General features: G+C 41.8%; 1 protein-coding gene across 3 annotated transcripts in view; it reads right to left on the bottom strand.

Annotated features, from left to right (window-relative positions):
• myo16 (myosin XVI) overlaps window positions 1-14,166 on the bottom strand; it is a 1,004,680-nt gene that overhangs the window by 545,889 nt on the left and 444,625 nt on the right. For all 3 annotated transcript variants that reach the window (XM_073043171.1, XM_073043172.1, XM_073043173.1), the window contains one exon: window positions 2,303-2,368. In XM_073043171.1, coding sequence (XP_072899272.1) covers window positions 2,303-2,368 — 66 coding nt within the window. The remainder of the gene's footprint in view (window positions 1-2,302; window positions 2,369-14,166) is intronic.

The following is a 14,166-nucleotide window of genomic DNA, read 5'->3' on the forward strand; positions in this document are numbered from 1 at the left end:
GGTGCTTCGGATTCGTCCTATTGGTCAGTAGGTTAATTGGTATTTGTATATTGCTTTGTGATTAGGTTCATGTTAAAATAGTTGGGTTGCTGGGTGGTACAGCCTGTTGAGCCAGATGGGACTGTTCCACACTGAATCTCCAAATAAAACAAAGATGATAAAACAAATATTTAGAAATGGAGCAGAAGGTGTCTTAATCTTGAAATTTCTAAAGTTCATTGAAAGATGGCTTTGCAAGTTATCCTAACCTTAGAATGATTAGCAAATCTAGAGTTATTCGTACATTGCTAAATAGTCATATATCCAAGAAGTATGAGAGGTGAGACAATATTAACTTTTTTCAGGAAGGAAATTTTGACTTCTTACACTAATACAAAAATTTCTGAGTGTGAATTTAGATTGAACATTTGAATCTACTACTCACACCTCAAAATCATGGGGCTCCTGATATTAATTATCATACCAATGACGTAGGAGTGCTGTATATTGACTCTGCATTGTTGAATTCTACTGAGAATAACCAAAATTACATCTAATTTAACGGTGAAGATACCATAACCATTTAACAATTACAGCATGGAAACAGGCCATCTCGGCCCTTCTAGTCCGTGCCGAACACTTACTGTCACCTAATCCCACAGACCTGCCCTCAGCCCATAACCCTCCATTCCTTCCCTGTCCATGTACCTATCCAATTTTACTTTAAATGACAATATTAAACCTGCCTCTACCACTTCTACTGGAGGCTCGTTCCACACAGCTACCACTCTCTGAGTAAAGAAATTCTCCCTTGTGTTACCCCTAAACTTTTGCCCCCTAAATCTCAACTCATGTCCTCTTGTTTGAATCTCCCCTACTCTAAATGGAAAAAGCCTATCCACATCAACTCTATCTATTCCCTCATAATTTTAAATACCTCTATTGTCCCACCTCAATCTTCTACACTCCAAAGAATAAAGACCTAACTTATTCAACCTTTCTATGTAACTTAGGTGATGAAACCCAGGTAACATTCTAGTAAGTCTCCTCTGTACTCTTTCTATTTTGTTGACATCTTTCCCGTAAATCGGTGACCAGAACTGTACACAATACTCCAAATTTGGCCTCACCAATGCCATGTACAATTTTAACATGACATCCCAACTCCTATACTCAATGCTCTGATTTATAAAGGCCTTCTTCACCACCCTATCCACATGAAATTCCACTTTTAGGGAACTATGCACCATTATTTCTAGATCACTCTGTTCTACTGCATTCCTCAATGCCCTACCATTTACCATGTATGTCCTACTTTGATTAGTCCTACCAAAATGTAGCACCTCACACTTATCAGCCTTAAACTCCATCTGCCATCTTTCAGCCCACTCTTCTAACTGGCCTAAATCTCTTTGCAAGCTTTGAAAACCTACTTCATTATCCACAACACCACTTATCTTAGTATCATCTGCATACTTACTAATCCAATTTACCACCCCATCATCCAGATCATTAATGTATATGACAAGCAACATTGGACCCAGTACAGATCCCTAAGGCACATCATTAGTCACCAGCCTCCAACCTGACAACCTGTTATCCACCACTAATCGGTGGCATCTCCTATCCAGCCACTGTTGAATCTATTTTACTACTTCAATATTAATACCTAACCTTGTGGAACCTTGTCAAAGGCCTTACTGAAGTCCATATAGACAGCATCCAATGCTTTACCCTCGTCAACATTCCTAGTAACCTCTTCAAACAATTCAATAAGATTTGTCAAACATGACCTTCCATGCACAAATCCATGTTGACTGTTCCTAGTCAGACCCTGTCTACCCAGATAATTATATATACCATCTCTAAGAATACTTTCCATTAATTTACCCACCACTGATGTCAAACTTACAGGCCTATAATTGCTAGGTTTACTCTTAGAACCCTTTTTAAACAATGAAACAAAATGAGCAATATGCCAATCCTCCGGCACCATCCCTGTTTCTAATGACATTTGAAATATTTCTGTCAGAGCCCCTACTATTTCTACACTAACTTCCCTCTAGGTCCCAGGGAATATCTTGTCAGGATCTGGAGACTTATCCACTTTTACATTCCTTAAAAGCGCCAGTGCTTCCTCTTCTTTAATCATCATAGTTTCCATAACTCCCTACTTGTTTCCTTTACCTTACACAATTCAATATCCTTCTTAGTGAGTACCGAAGCAAAGAAATTGTTCAAAATCTCCCCCATCTCTTTTGGCTCCCAATACTGTGCAAAAATTGTTACTCTCATTTAAATTCAGTAATAAAGTGGTACTTACCATGGTGGAATAGATTGAAAGTTCCTTATATGGATTTACCAGCAGCAAAATATGTCCAATGTACGTCTGTAAAAAAAAGTCTGTAGTGAGTTTGTTGAATGCCTACGAGATGGCTTTCTAGAGCAGTTTGTTGTTGAGCCTATTAGGGGATCAGCTATACTGGATTGGGTGTTATGTAATGAACCAAAGGCGATTAGGGAGCTTAAGGTAAAGGGACCCTTAGAAGACAGTGATAACAATATGATTGAGTTCAACTTGAAATTTGATAGGGGGAAAGTAAAGTCTGACACAGCAGTATTTCAGTAAAGGAAATTACTGCGGTATGAGAGAGGAACAGTTCAAACTAAATTGGAATGAGAGGCTGGCAGGGAAGACAGCAGAGCAGCAATGGTGTAGGTTTCTGGTAAAAATGAGGAAGGTGCAGGATAGAGGTATTCCAAAATGAAGAAATGCTCAAATGGCAAAATAATACAACCAAGGCTGACAAGGGAAGAGAAAGCTAATGTAAAAGCAAAAGGGAGGACATACAACAAAACAAAAATTAGTGGGAAGATAGAGGATTGGAAAGTTTTTAAAAACCTACAGAGAGCAACTAAAAGGATCATTAGGAGAGAAAAGATGAAATATGAAAGTAAACTAGCAAATAATATTAAAGAGGATAGTACAAGCTTTTTCAAATATGTAGAAATAAAAGAGAAATGAGAGTAGATACAGGACTGCTAGAAAATGAGGTTAGAGAAATAATAACAGGGGACAAGGAGATGGCAGATAAAGTAAATGAGTATTTTGCATCAGTCTTCACTGTGAAATACACTAGTAGTATGCCAGATGTTGAAGGGCGTGAAGGAAGAGAAGTGAGTGCAGTTACTATTACGAGGGAGAAGGTGCTCAAAAGCTGAAAGACCTAAGGGTACATAAGTCACTCAGACCAGATGAACTGCACCCTAGGGTTCTGAAGGAGGTAGTGGTAGAGATTGTGGAGGATTTAATAGTGATCTTTCAAAAATCATTAGACTCTGGCATGATGCCAGAGGACTGCAAAATTCTAAATGTCACTCCACTCCAAGTTCCTGGCATGGTTAGAGCATTGGCTGAATAGTAGGAGACAACACGTGAGAATAAAAAGATCCTTTTCTGGTTGACTGCCAGTGACTAGTGGTGTTCCGTAGGGGTCGGTGCCGGGACTACTTCTTATATCAGTGATTTAGATGATGAAACAGATAGCTTTCTTGCCAAGTTTGTAGATGATATGAAGGTTGGTTAAGGGGCAGGTTGTGTTGTGGAAATAGATAGGCTGCAGAATGTCTTAGACAGATTAGGAGAATGGACAAGAAAGTGACAAATGAAATACAATGGTGGAAAATGCATGGTCGTTCGCTTTGGTAGTAGAAATAAATGTGCAGGCTATTTTCTAAACGGGGAGAAAATCCAAAAAGTTGAGATGCAAAGGGACTTGGGAGTCCTTGTGCAGAACACCCTAAAGGTTACCTTGCAGGTTGAGTAAGTGGTGAGGAAGGCCAAAGCAATGTTAGCATTCATTTCACGAGATCTAAAATACAAGAGCAGGGATATGATGCTGAGGCTTTATAAGGCACTGGCGAGGCCACACCTTGAGTATTGTGAACAGTTTTGGGCTTCTCAACTAAGAAAAGATGTTCTAGCATTGGAGAGGATTCAGATGAGGTTCACAAGGATGATTCCAAGAATGAAAGGTTATCATACGAGGAGCATTTGGTAGCTCTGGGTCTGCACTCACTGGAATTTAGAAGAATGGGGGGATTTCATTGAAACCTTTTGAATATTGAAAGCCTAGACAGAGTAGATGTGGAAAGGATTTTACTATGGTGGGGGAGCCTAGGACAAGAGGGCATAGCCTCAGAATAGAGGAGCATCCATTTAAAACAGAGATGTGGAGAGATTTATTTAGCCAGCAAGTGGTGAATTAGTGGAATTTGTTACTACAGAAAGCCAGGTTGTTTGGTGTATTTAAGGCAGAGATTGATAGGTTCTTCATTGGACATGGCATCAAAGGTTATGGGGAGAAGGCTGGGGAGTGGGGCTGAGGAGGGGACAAAAGGATCAGCCATGAATTGAATGGGTCAACGATGGGCCAATGGCCTAATTCTGCTCCTATGTCTTATGGTCTTATGGTCTACAACTGATGGTTCAATGATTGGAGGCAAGTGAGGCAACTTATGCACATTGAGTCTGTCAACAAAACAAACAGCTTAAAAACAACTGTTTGCAATGTAACTGAGTAAAACATGATCTACAAAGACATTAGACTTTTTTTCTTTCAAACAATTGTGACATTAGAATAAATACAGTATCTAGCATCTTGGAATACAATGAAACTACAAGGTCTTTAGATTCCAATTATTTTATGGTTGGATCCAAGACTAAGAAGTGCTTTAGAAGAGCAACAATTATACCAATGCCCAAGAAGAGTAGTGTGAGCTGCCTGCTCTTCACATGGCCTTAGATCATCTGGACAATACAAACACTTATGTCAGGATCCTGTTCATTGTCTATAGCTCAGAGTTTCGTACTTACATCCACTATGATGAAACGCTTTGAGAGGTTGGTCACGGCTAGAATCATCTCCTGCCTCAGCAAGGACATGGATCCATTGCAATTTGCCTATTGCCACAATAGTCTACAGCAGATACAATCTCAATGTCTCTTCACATGGTTTTATACAATCTGGACAATATAAACACCTATGTCAGGATCCTGTGCATTGACTACTGCTCAAATTTTAGCATCATCGTTCCTACAGTCCTGATCGAAAAGCTGCAGAACCTGGGCCTCTGTACCTTTCACTGCAATTGGATCCATGACTAACTGGAAGACCACAATCTGTGTAGATTAGTAATAACATCTCCTCCTCGCTGACAATTAACACTGGCGCACCTCAGAGATGTGTGCTTAGTCCACTGCTCTACTCTCTCTATACCCATGATTATGTGACTAGGCATAGCTCAAGTACCATCTATACATTTGCTGATCATAAAACTATTGTTGACAGAATCTCAGATGGAGGAAAGAGGGCATAAAGGAGCAAGATATCCAGCTAGTGGAGTGGTGTCGTAACAACAACCTTGCAATCAATGTCAGTAAGTCTGAAGAGCTGATTGTGGACTTCAGAAAGAATAAGACAACCAATAAGGCTGAAGGACTTTCTCCTTATAGGTATGTCTACCAAAAATGTGATTTGTATTACAGTCCAATTTTAACCCATATGCTACAAGTGTTTAGAGAAGCAGAAAAATTCCCAAAATTTAAAAGTACAAAGTTTGTATATGGTGCAAATCATCTTCAATATGGAACAATAATCATTTTCTATCTGGGAGGAAACCATTCACTAACAGAACTTGGGAAGATATTACTACTCTTCAAGATATTAATAAGGCAAGTACTATCCTTAGCTTTCAAGAACTGGTATTATTGGAGTATAAAATATTATGGAGTATAAAACTTAATGCTAAAAACTATGGTGTGTTGGTATATGCTAGGGAGAGGTGGCTGGGAGCGCGCCAGCTGTGAAGTTGCTGTGTAACCAAAACTGTGTGAAATGCTAAAAGACAATGATGTGTTAATATATGCTAATCAGGTATCCAATTGAATGTAGAGACAATATGTGATAATGAAAAGTAGCTCAGGGATATTTTGCTTTGAACTTGTCGGCTGTGTAACTAAAGCAATGTAGAGACAATATGTAGGGATATTGCTTGGATATGTTAATGCAGCTAAACCAGGTTTGCTTTAAAAAGCGGCTGGGTCCGAAAATCGGGAGGCAGTCAGCGACCAGCTCAATGACTGTCTCAGCTTTGATTTGCAAATTAAAGTTTAACCCTTCTTGAAGAATTTTCTGCGTCTCCTGGTCATTTGAAAAGCACGAAAAACCACGAAGGTATCTCAATATAATATTGATAAACACTCTCTTTTCTTCTCCGTTAGAGTAAGATCAACTTGTAAAGCCTACGGGATTCCCTGGGGGTCAAATTTAAAGGGCCATTCCATTTTAAGTTGGATACAGGGTGCTCCAAGACAGATAGTGTCTATGATAAATTAAACTCCCAGAAATATATGCCCACATCGGGAATGAAAGCCTGGGATAGGGATATCTGAATTGGGACAAGACTTAGACTGGGATGAGATTTGGGATAATGCTGCTGGTGCTTCGAAAAACCCAAATCATTGGTATATACACTTGAAATCTTGTCATTGAGCATATCTAGCACTGAAAATTAAACATCAGATGGGACTGGTTCCTGATCCATATTGCTCATTTTGCCCCCACGGAACCGTTGGTTCTTTTATACATGTTGTATGGGAATGTTCAGGGGTTTTTGGTTTGTGGGGGAAGGTTATCAGTACTCTTACAGTACTAACGGGGGTACAATTACCAATGGACCCCACTGTACATCTTCTAAATGATGATTTTCACCTTTCCCTTACGGAAAAAACACACAAAATCTGGCTGGCAGGCCTGACTGCAGCTAAGAAGATTGTAGTCCAGCGTTGGAAACCTCCTCATGATATTTCAAGGACTCACTGGCTTCGGAGTTTTTTGGACATTTCTTACCTGGAATTATCATCAGCAAGAGTAAATGATGCACAACCAAACACAATCTTAATGTGGACAAATTTGATATCTAACTTCAAATATCTTCTGTTAAAATAGGAATGCTCTGTCTGTGTATTCAGTTGGATGGTGGAAGGGAGAGGGGTGGGCAGAGAGAGATGGGTGGGGTGGAGAGGGGGAAAGGAGTGGAGAGGGTGCTAGGGATGAGGGTTGGGGGGGGGCTGGGTTAAATAGTCAAAATGTAATCGACAGCTGGTTGTATGGAATGTAATTTGTTGGTGTTGCAATAAAAATTAGTGAAAAAAAAGAAAGGGTAAGACAAGGGAACATGAACCAATCTTCACAGAGGGATTGGATGTGGAGAGAGTGAGTCATTTCAAGTTCCTGAGTGTGAATATCTCTGAGGATCTAATCTGGTCCCAACATATCAATGCAGCTATAAAGGATGTAAGACAGCAGCTATATTTCATTAGGGGGTTGAGGAGATTTGGTTACATCGAAAAGATTGACAAGTTTGATTATACAGTGGGTAACTTGCTCATATATGCTGAGCTATTGGAACAGTATTTTGAAGCAAATGAAATAACCAAGGTGAAACAAGTGGCAATTTTGCTGAGTGCATTGTGTCATGTAGTCACGTAGTTTGCTATGAAGTTAGACTGCTACAAACAAGCCATCAGAATTGAGCAACACACACAAAATGCTGGTGGAACGCAGCAGGCCAGGCAGCATCTATAGGGAGAAGTGCTGTCGACGTTTCAGGCCGAGACCCTTCGTCGGGACTAACTGAAAGGAAAGATAGTAAGAGATTTGAAAGTAGGAGGGGGAGGGGAAAATGCAAAATGATAGGAGAAGACCGGAGCGGGTGGGGTGAAGCTGAGAGCCAGAAAGATGATTGGCGAAAGTGATACAGAGCTGGAGAAAGGAAAGGATCATGAGACAGGAGGCCTAAGGAGAAAGAAAGGGGGAGGGAAGCACCAGAGGGAGATGGAGAACAGGCAGAGTGATGGGCAGAGAGAGAGAAAAAAACTAAATATATCAGGGATGGGGTAAGAAGGGGAGGAGGGGCATTAACGGAAGTTAGAGAAGTCAATGTTCATCCCATCAGGTTGGAGGGTACCCAGCCGGTGTATAAGGTGTTGTTCCTCCAACCTGAGTGTGGCTTCGTCTTGACAGTAGAGGAGGCCATGGATAGACATATCAGAATGGGAATGGGACATGTGGCCACTGGGAGAGCCTGCTTTCTCTGGCAGACAGAGCATAGGTGTTCAGTGAAACGGTCTCCCAGTCTGCGTCGGGTCTCACCGATATATAAAAGGCCACACCGGGAGCACCGGACGCAGTATACCACACCAGCCGACTCACAGGTGAAGTGTCGCCTCACCTGGAAGGACTGTCTGGGGTCCTGAATGGTGGTGAGGGAGGAAGTGTGAGGGCAGGTGTAGCACTTGTTCCGCTTACAATGTTAAGTGCGAGGAGGGAGATCGGTAGGAAGGGATGGGGGGGGAGAATGAATGGACAAGGGAGTCGTGAAGGGAGAGATCCCTGCGGAAAGCAGAAAGGGGGGGTAGGGAAAGATGTGCTTGGTAGTGGGATCCCGTTGGAGGTGGCGGATGTTACGGAGAATTATACGTTGGACCCGGAGGCTGGTGGTGATGGTAGGTGAGGACAAGGGGAACCCTATCCTGAGTAGAGAGGTGGATGGATGGGGTGAGGGCACATATGCGGGAAATGGGAGAGATGTGCTTGAGAGCAGAGTTGATGGTGGAAGAAGGGAAGCCCCTTTGTTTAAAAAAGGAAGACATCTCCTTCATCCTGGAATGAGAAACCTCATCCTGAGAGCAGATGCAGCGGAGGCAAGGAATTGCGAGAAGGAGATAGCATTTTTACAAGAGACAGGGTGGGAAGAGGATTAGTCCAGGTAGCTGTGAGAGTCCTTAGGCTTATAGTAGATATCAGTAGATAAGCCATCTCCAGAGATGGAGACAGAAAGATCAAGAAAGGGGAGGGAGGTGTCAGAACTGGACCAGGTAAATTTGAGGGCAGGGTGAAAGTTGAAGGCAAAGTTAATGAAGTCAACGAGCTCAGCGTGCGTGCAGGAGGCAGCGCCAATGCGGTTGTCGATGTAGCGAAGGAAAAGAGGGGGACGGATACCCGTATAGGCTGCTATTGTAAAAGTGGTGCAGGAACATTTAGAACCAAAGCTATTGTTGATTGCAGAACACTTTAGGTTTGATAAGCAGAATGAAAAAGGACAGTCCATTTCAGTGTATGTGGCTGATTGTCTGAGCATTGTCAGTTCAGTGATGGGCTTAATGATGCACTGAGAGTTTGTTTGGTTTGTAGAATCTTAAAATAAAGCATTCAAAAATAGCTCCTAATTGAAGCACAGCTTACATTTAAATGAGCAGGGGAAATTGCTGTTTAAATGGAAACCGCAGAAAGAGATGCAACTGAGTTGGAGTCAGGAATGAAAGTGAGCATGAATAAAATTACAACATCTAGACAGAAGCTAGCCTGGGCAAACACACAGTGTGACCATTGTGGCAAGGGCTCATATACAACAAATACATGTAGATTTAAAGATGAAACGTGCAGAAAATGCAACAAAGTAAGACACATACAAAGAGTACGTTGGGCAGACAGAAATAAATGGTCTGCACAAGGAAGAAAAAATGCTAAAAAATTAAGTTACACTTTCAAAAAGAGCATTAATTTGCATGCAACAACACACACAAAATGTTGGTAGAACAATGCAGGCTAGGCAGCATCTATAGGGAGAAGCACTGTCAACGTTTCGGGCCGAGACCCTGCTGTTGATGAAAAATCTGATAATAATGAGGACACAGGATTGTGTGGTCTTGAGATTTACAGTGTGAAGATTAACAATAGACAAGCAATATTGTTTACACCAGACATGAACAGCAAATTAATTAGAGTGAAAATGGACACTGGCTTGGCTCTTTCAGTCATTCCCCAAATGAGCTTGAATGGCATTTCAAAGATACCAAACTGAAGCCAGCAGATATCCAACTAAGAACTTAAAATGAGAAAAGGTAACTCCTGTGGAAATGATATCAGTATCAGTGCAATACAACAACCAGCAAGCCACATTGAGCTTGTATGTGGTAAAAACAGGAGGACCAGCATTGTGGGAGCATGATTGGCTGAGACAATACAGCTTGACTGGAGATTCTTCAATGATTTATATGTCACATCCCCTTCAATGAAGCCATATGAAAAAATTTAGGAAGATACTGGATGATACCACAAATGTTCAAGGATAGCATTGAAAAAATCAATCATATCAAGTATAAAATGCTGATAGATGAAAATGTCGCATACAAGTTTTGCAAACCCCATTCAGTTCCTTATACCATCTGTGGTAAATTAGCCAGTGAGCTAGATCTCATGGAGGCTGAAGGAATCCTTCCCAAGGTTGAATGGAGCTCATGGGCAACATGAGTGGTCCCAGTAGCCAAGAACAAGGGGTCTGTCATGATCTGTGGTGATTTTGGGGTTACCATCAACCCAGTACTGAAAGTAGATCGATACCCTCTGCCCAGGATAGAGGGTATCTTTGCAAAGCTTTCTGGAAGAAAACACTTCAGCAAAGTGGACTTAGAAACATAGAACACCTGCAGCACAATATATGCCCTTCAGCCCACAAAGTTGTGCCAAACATGTCCCTACCTTAAAAATTACTGGGCTTACCCGTAGCCCTCTATTTTTCTAAGCTCCATGTATCTATCCAAAAGTCTCTTAAAAGACCCTTTCGCATCCACCTCCACCCCACCATTGCTGGCAGCCCATTCCATGTACTTACCACTCTCTGTGTAAAAAACCTACCTGACATCTCCTCTGTACCTACTTCCCAGCACCTTAAACCTGTGTCCTCTTGTGGCAACCATCTCAGCCTTGGGAAAAAGCCACTGGCTATCCACACGATCAATGCCTCTCATCGTCTTATGCACTTCTATCAGGTCACCTCTCATCCTCCTTCACTCCAAGGAGAAAAGGCTACGTTCACTCAATGTATTCTCATAAGGCATGCTCGCAATCCAGGCAACATCCTTGTAAATCTCCTCTGCACCCTTTCTATGGTTTCCACATCTTCCTGTAGTGAGGCGACCAGAACTGAGCACATTAGTGGAGGTCTACTTGCAGATAGAGATGGAAGAAGAGTTCAAATTGTTTCTCACCATGAACACTCACAAAGGGCTTTATCACTGCAATAGGCTTATTTTTGGAGTGGCATCTGCACCTGCACTCTGGAAGAAAGCTTTGGATCATGTGCTGCAAGGCTGCCCAGGGACTCAGTGTTACCTGGATGACATCATTGTTGCTGATAAGGATGACAAGAAACATCTCCAAAACCTCAAAATAGTGTTAAAATAGATTAAAAGGTAATGGGCTCAGAATTCAATGCAACCTTGTGTGAGTTCTTTAAACCAGCTATCACTTACTGTGGTCACAGGATTGATGCACAAGGATTGCACAAATCCTTGTTTTGAGAAAAGTTAACCAGTGGTGGATACCCTAAGGCCAAAGGATGTGCCACAGTTGTGGTCCTTTTTATGATATGTCAACTACTATAACAGGTATATGGCTACTGTGCTCCGCCCTTTGAACTCATTCCTACAGATTGGGAAGAAATGACAATGGACAAAGAAGTGTGAGGTGGCTTTCTGTAAGGTAAAGGAATGGTGATGTCAGATACACTCACACATTATAATCCACATTATCCTGTGAAGCTGGCCTGTGATGCCTTGCATTATGGTGCAGGCGCAGTCCTGTTGCATGTTATGCGTGATGATAAGAGGTTGACTAATAATGGAAATGACGATGGATTGTCCCATTTACTCTTGGAAAGGTAGTACCAGAAAAATTTACTGAAAAATACGCTCCTTTTGACATGTTCTCCATAATGCAAATTGAAAGTCTCCCTATTACAGCAGAGATGATTCAAAGGGAAACCAGAAAATATCGCATTGTCTCAGGTCTACCTGGCAGCCCAAAGTGGCTGGAACGTGCAGCAGAAATCCCATTTCCCTCGTTTTTACCAGTGCGAAGATGAACTTGCCCTTGACAGGAGTTGACTTTTGTGGGAATTTAGAGCTATTGTACTATCCAAGTTAAGAGCTGAAGTGTTGGAGGAACTATGTGCTACTCAGAAAGATTTAGGACAGAACTGGGCCACTCTCCTACACAGTGGAGATTGAGTCTGATATCATCTGGAGACAACATCTTGATCAGTTGAAGAGAGCAGAGTTAATTGATAGAGAAGAAAGTTGGCGACTGCTATCAGAGCCACTTTCTGCAGTCTCAGAGTCAACTCCCACACAACCATGGAGGTGCTCTCCACAGTAGTTCTCTAAAAGTTTGGAAGTGTCTTTGGTGCTTCTACCTATTCTCCTCAAACTCCTAATGGAATATGGCTGCTGTTGTGCCTTCTTTGCAATTGCATCATTATGTTGGACCTGGCAGAGATCCTCAGAGATGTTGACACATACAGAAGGCTGGTGACCAGCTTAAGGTGATGTTTATGAAGCACAGTGATAACTTGCTGGCAGAAAAAATAACTATTAATTACTTTGTTAAACACACCTTTTAGAAAATGATCACTGTTTTCAATAGTCAGTATCTTCCCTTTTGGAGTTGAGCTTTTGAACCACCCGTACAACCTGGCATTTTTGTAGTGTGAACTGAAGTCTCGAAGCTGCAGGACAGTTGTGGTGTGGTGTACAGGCTGAATTGAGGCAGCGGGCCCTAGGCCTGAGAGCATTGAACAAGCTGAGAATTTAAGCACTGGGCCAAATTGGAAAGGTTGGTTATGGGCCAAATTGGGGAGGTGGGTCCCAGGCCTGAAAGCATATCTGACAAGGGAAATCAAGGACAGTATAAAAATAAAAGAGTAGAAGCATAACACAGCAAAGATGAGTGGGAAGCCAGAGGATTGGGAAACTTTTAAAGAGCAACAGTAGATAACTAAAAAGGCAATATGGGGAGAAAAGATGAGGTACGAAGGTAAGCTATCCAAGAATATAAAGGAGGATAGTAAAAGCTTCTTTAGGTATGTGAAGAGGAAAAGATTAGTTAAGACCAAAGTTGGGCCCTTGAAGGCAGAAACAAGTGTATTTATTATGGGGAACAAGGAAATGGCAGATGAGTTGAACAGGTACTTTGGATCTGTCTTCACTAGGGAAGACACAGACAATCTCCCAGATGTAATAGTGGCCAGAGGACCTAGGGTAATGGAGGAACTGAAGGAAATTCACATTAGGCAGAAAATGGTGTTGGGTAGGCTGATGGGACTGAAGGCTGATAAATCCCTAAATCCTGATGGTCTGCATCCCAGGGTACTTAAGGAGGTGGCCCTAGAAATCGTGGATGCATTGGTAATCATTTTCCAAAATTCTATAAATTCAGGATCAGTTTCTGAGGATTGGAGGGTAGCTAATGTTATCCCACTTTTGAAGAAAGCAGGGAGAGAGAACAGGGAATTATAGACGAGTTAGCCTGACATCAGTGGTGGGGAAGATGTTGGAGTCAATTATAAAAGATGAAATAGCGACACATTTTGATAGCAGTAACAGGTTTGGTCTGAGTCAGCATGGATTTACAAAGGGGAAATCATGCTTGACTAATCTTCTGGAAGCTTTTGAGGATGTAACTATGAAAATCGACAAGGGAGAGCCAGTGGATGTAGTGTACCTGGACTTTCAGAAAGCCTTTGATAAGGTCCTGCATTGATTAGTAGGCAAAATTAGAGCACATAGTATTGGGGGTAAGGAACTAACATGGATAGAAAATTGGTTGGCAGACAGGAAACACAGAGTAGGAATTAATGGGTCCTTTTCAGAATGGCAGGCAGTGACTAATGGGGTACCAGAAGGCTTGCTGCTGGGACTGCAGCTGTTAACAATATACATTAATGATTTAGATGAAGGGATTAAAAGTAACATCAGCAAATTTGCAGATGACACAAAGCTGGGTGGCAGTGTGAAATATGAGGAGGATGTTAGGAGAATGCAGGGTGACTTGGACAGGTTGGGTGAGTGGGCAGATGCATAGCAGATGCAGTTTAATGTGGATAAATGTGAGGTCATCCAATTTGGTGGCAAGAACAGGAAGGCAGATTACTATCTGAATGGTGTCAAGTTAGGAAAAGGGGAAGTATAATGAGATCTAGGTGTCCTTGTTCATCAGTCACTGAAAGTAAGCATGCAGGTACAGCAGGCAGTGAAAAAAGCTATTGGCATGTTGGCCTTCATAA

This window comes from Hemitrygon akajei, chromosome 4, assembly GCF_048418815.1.
Source record: "Hemitrygon akajei chromosome 4, sHemAka1.3, whole genome shotgun sequence".
NCBI lineage: Eukaryota > Metazoa > Chordata > Chondrichthyes > Myliobatiformes > Dasyatidae > Hemitrygon > Hemitrygon akajei.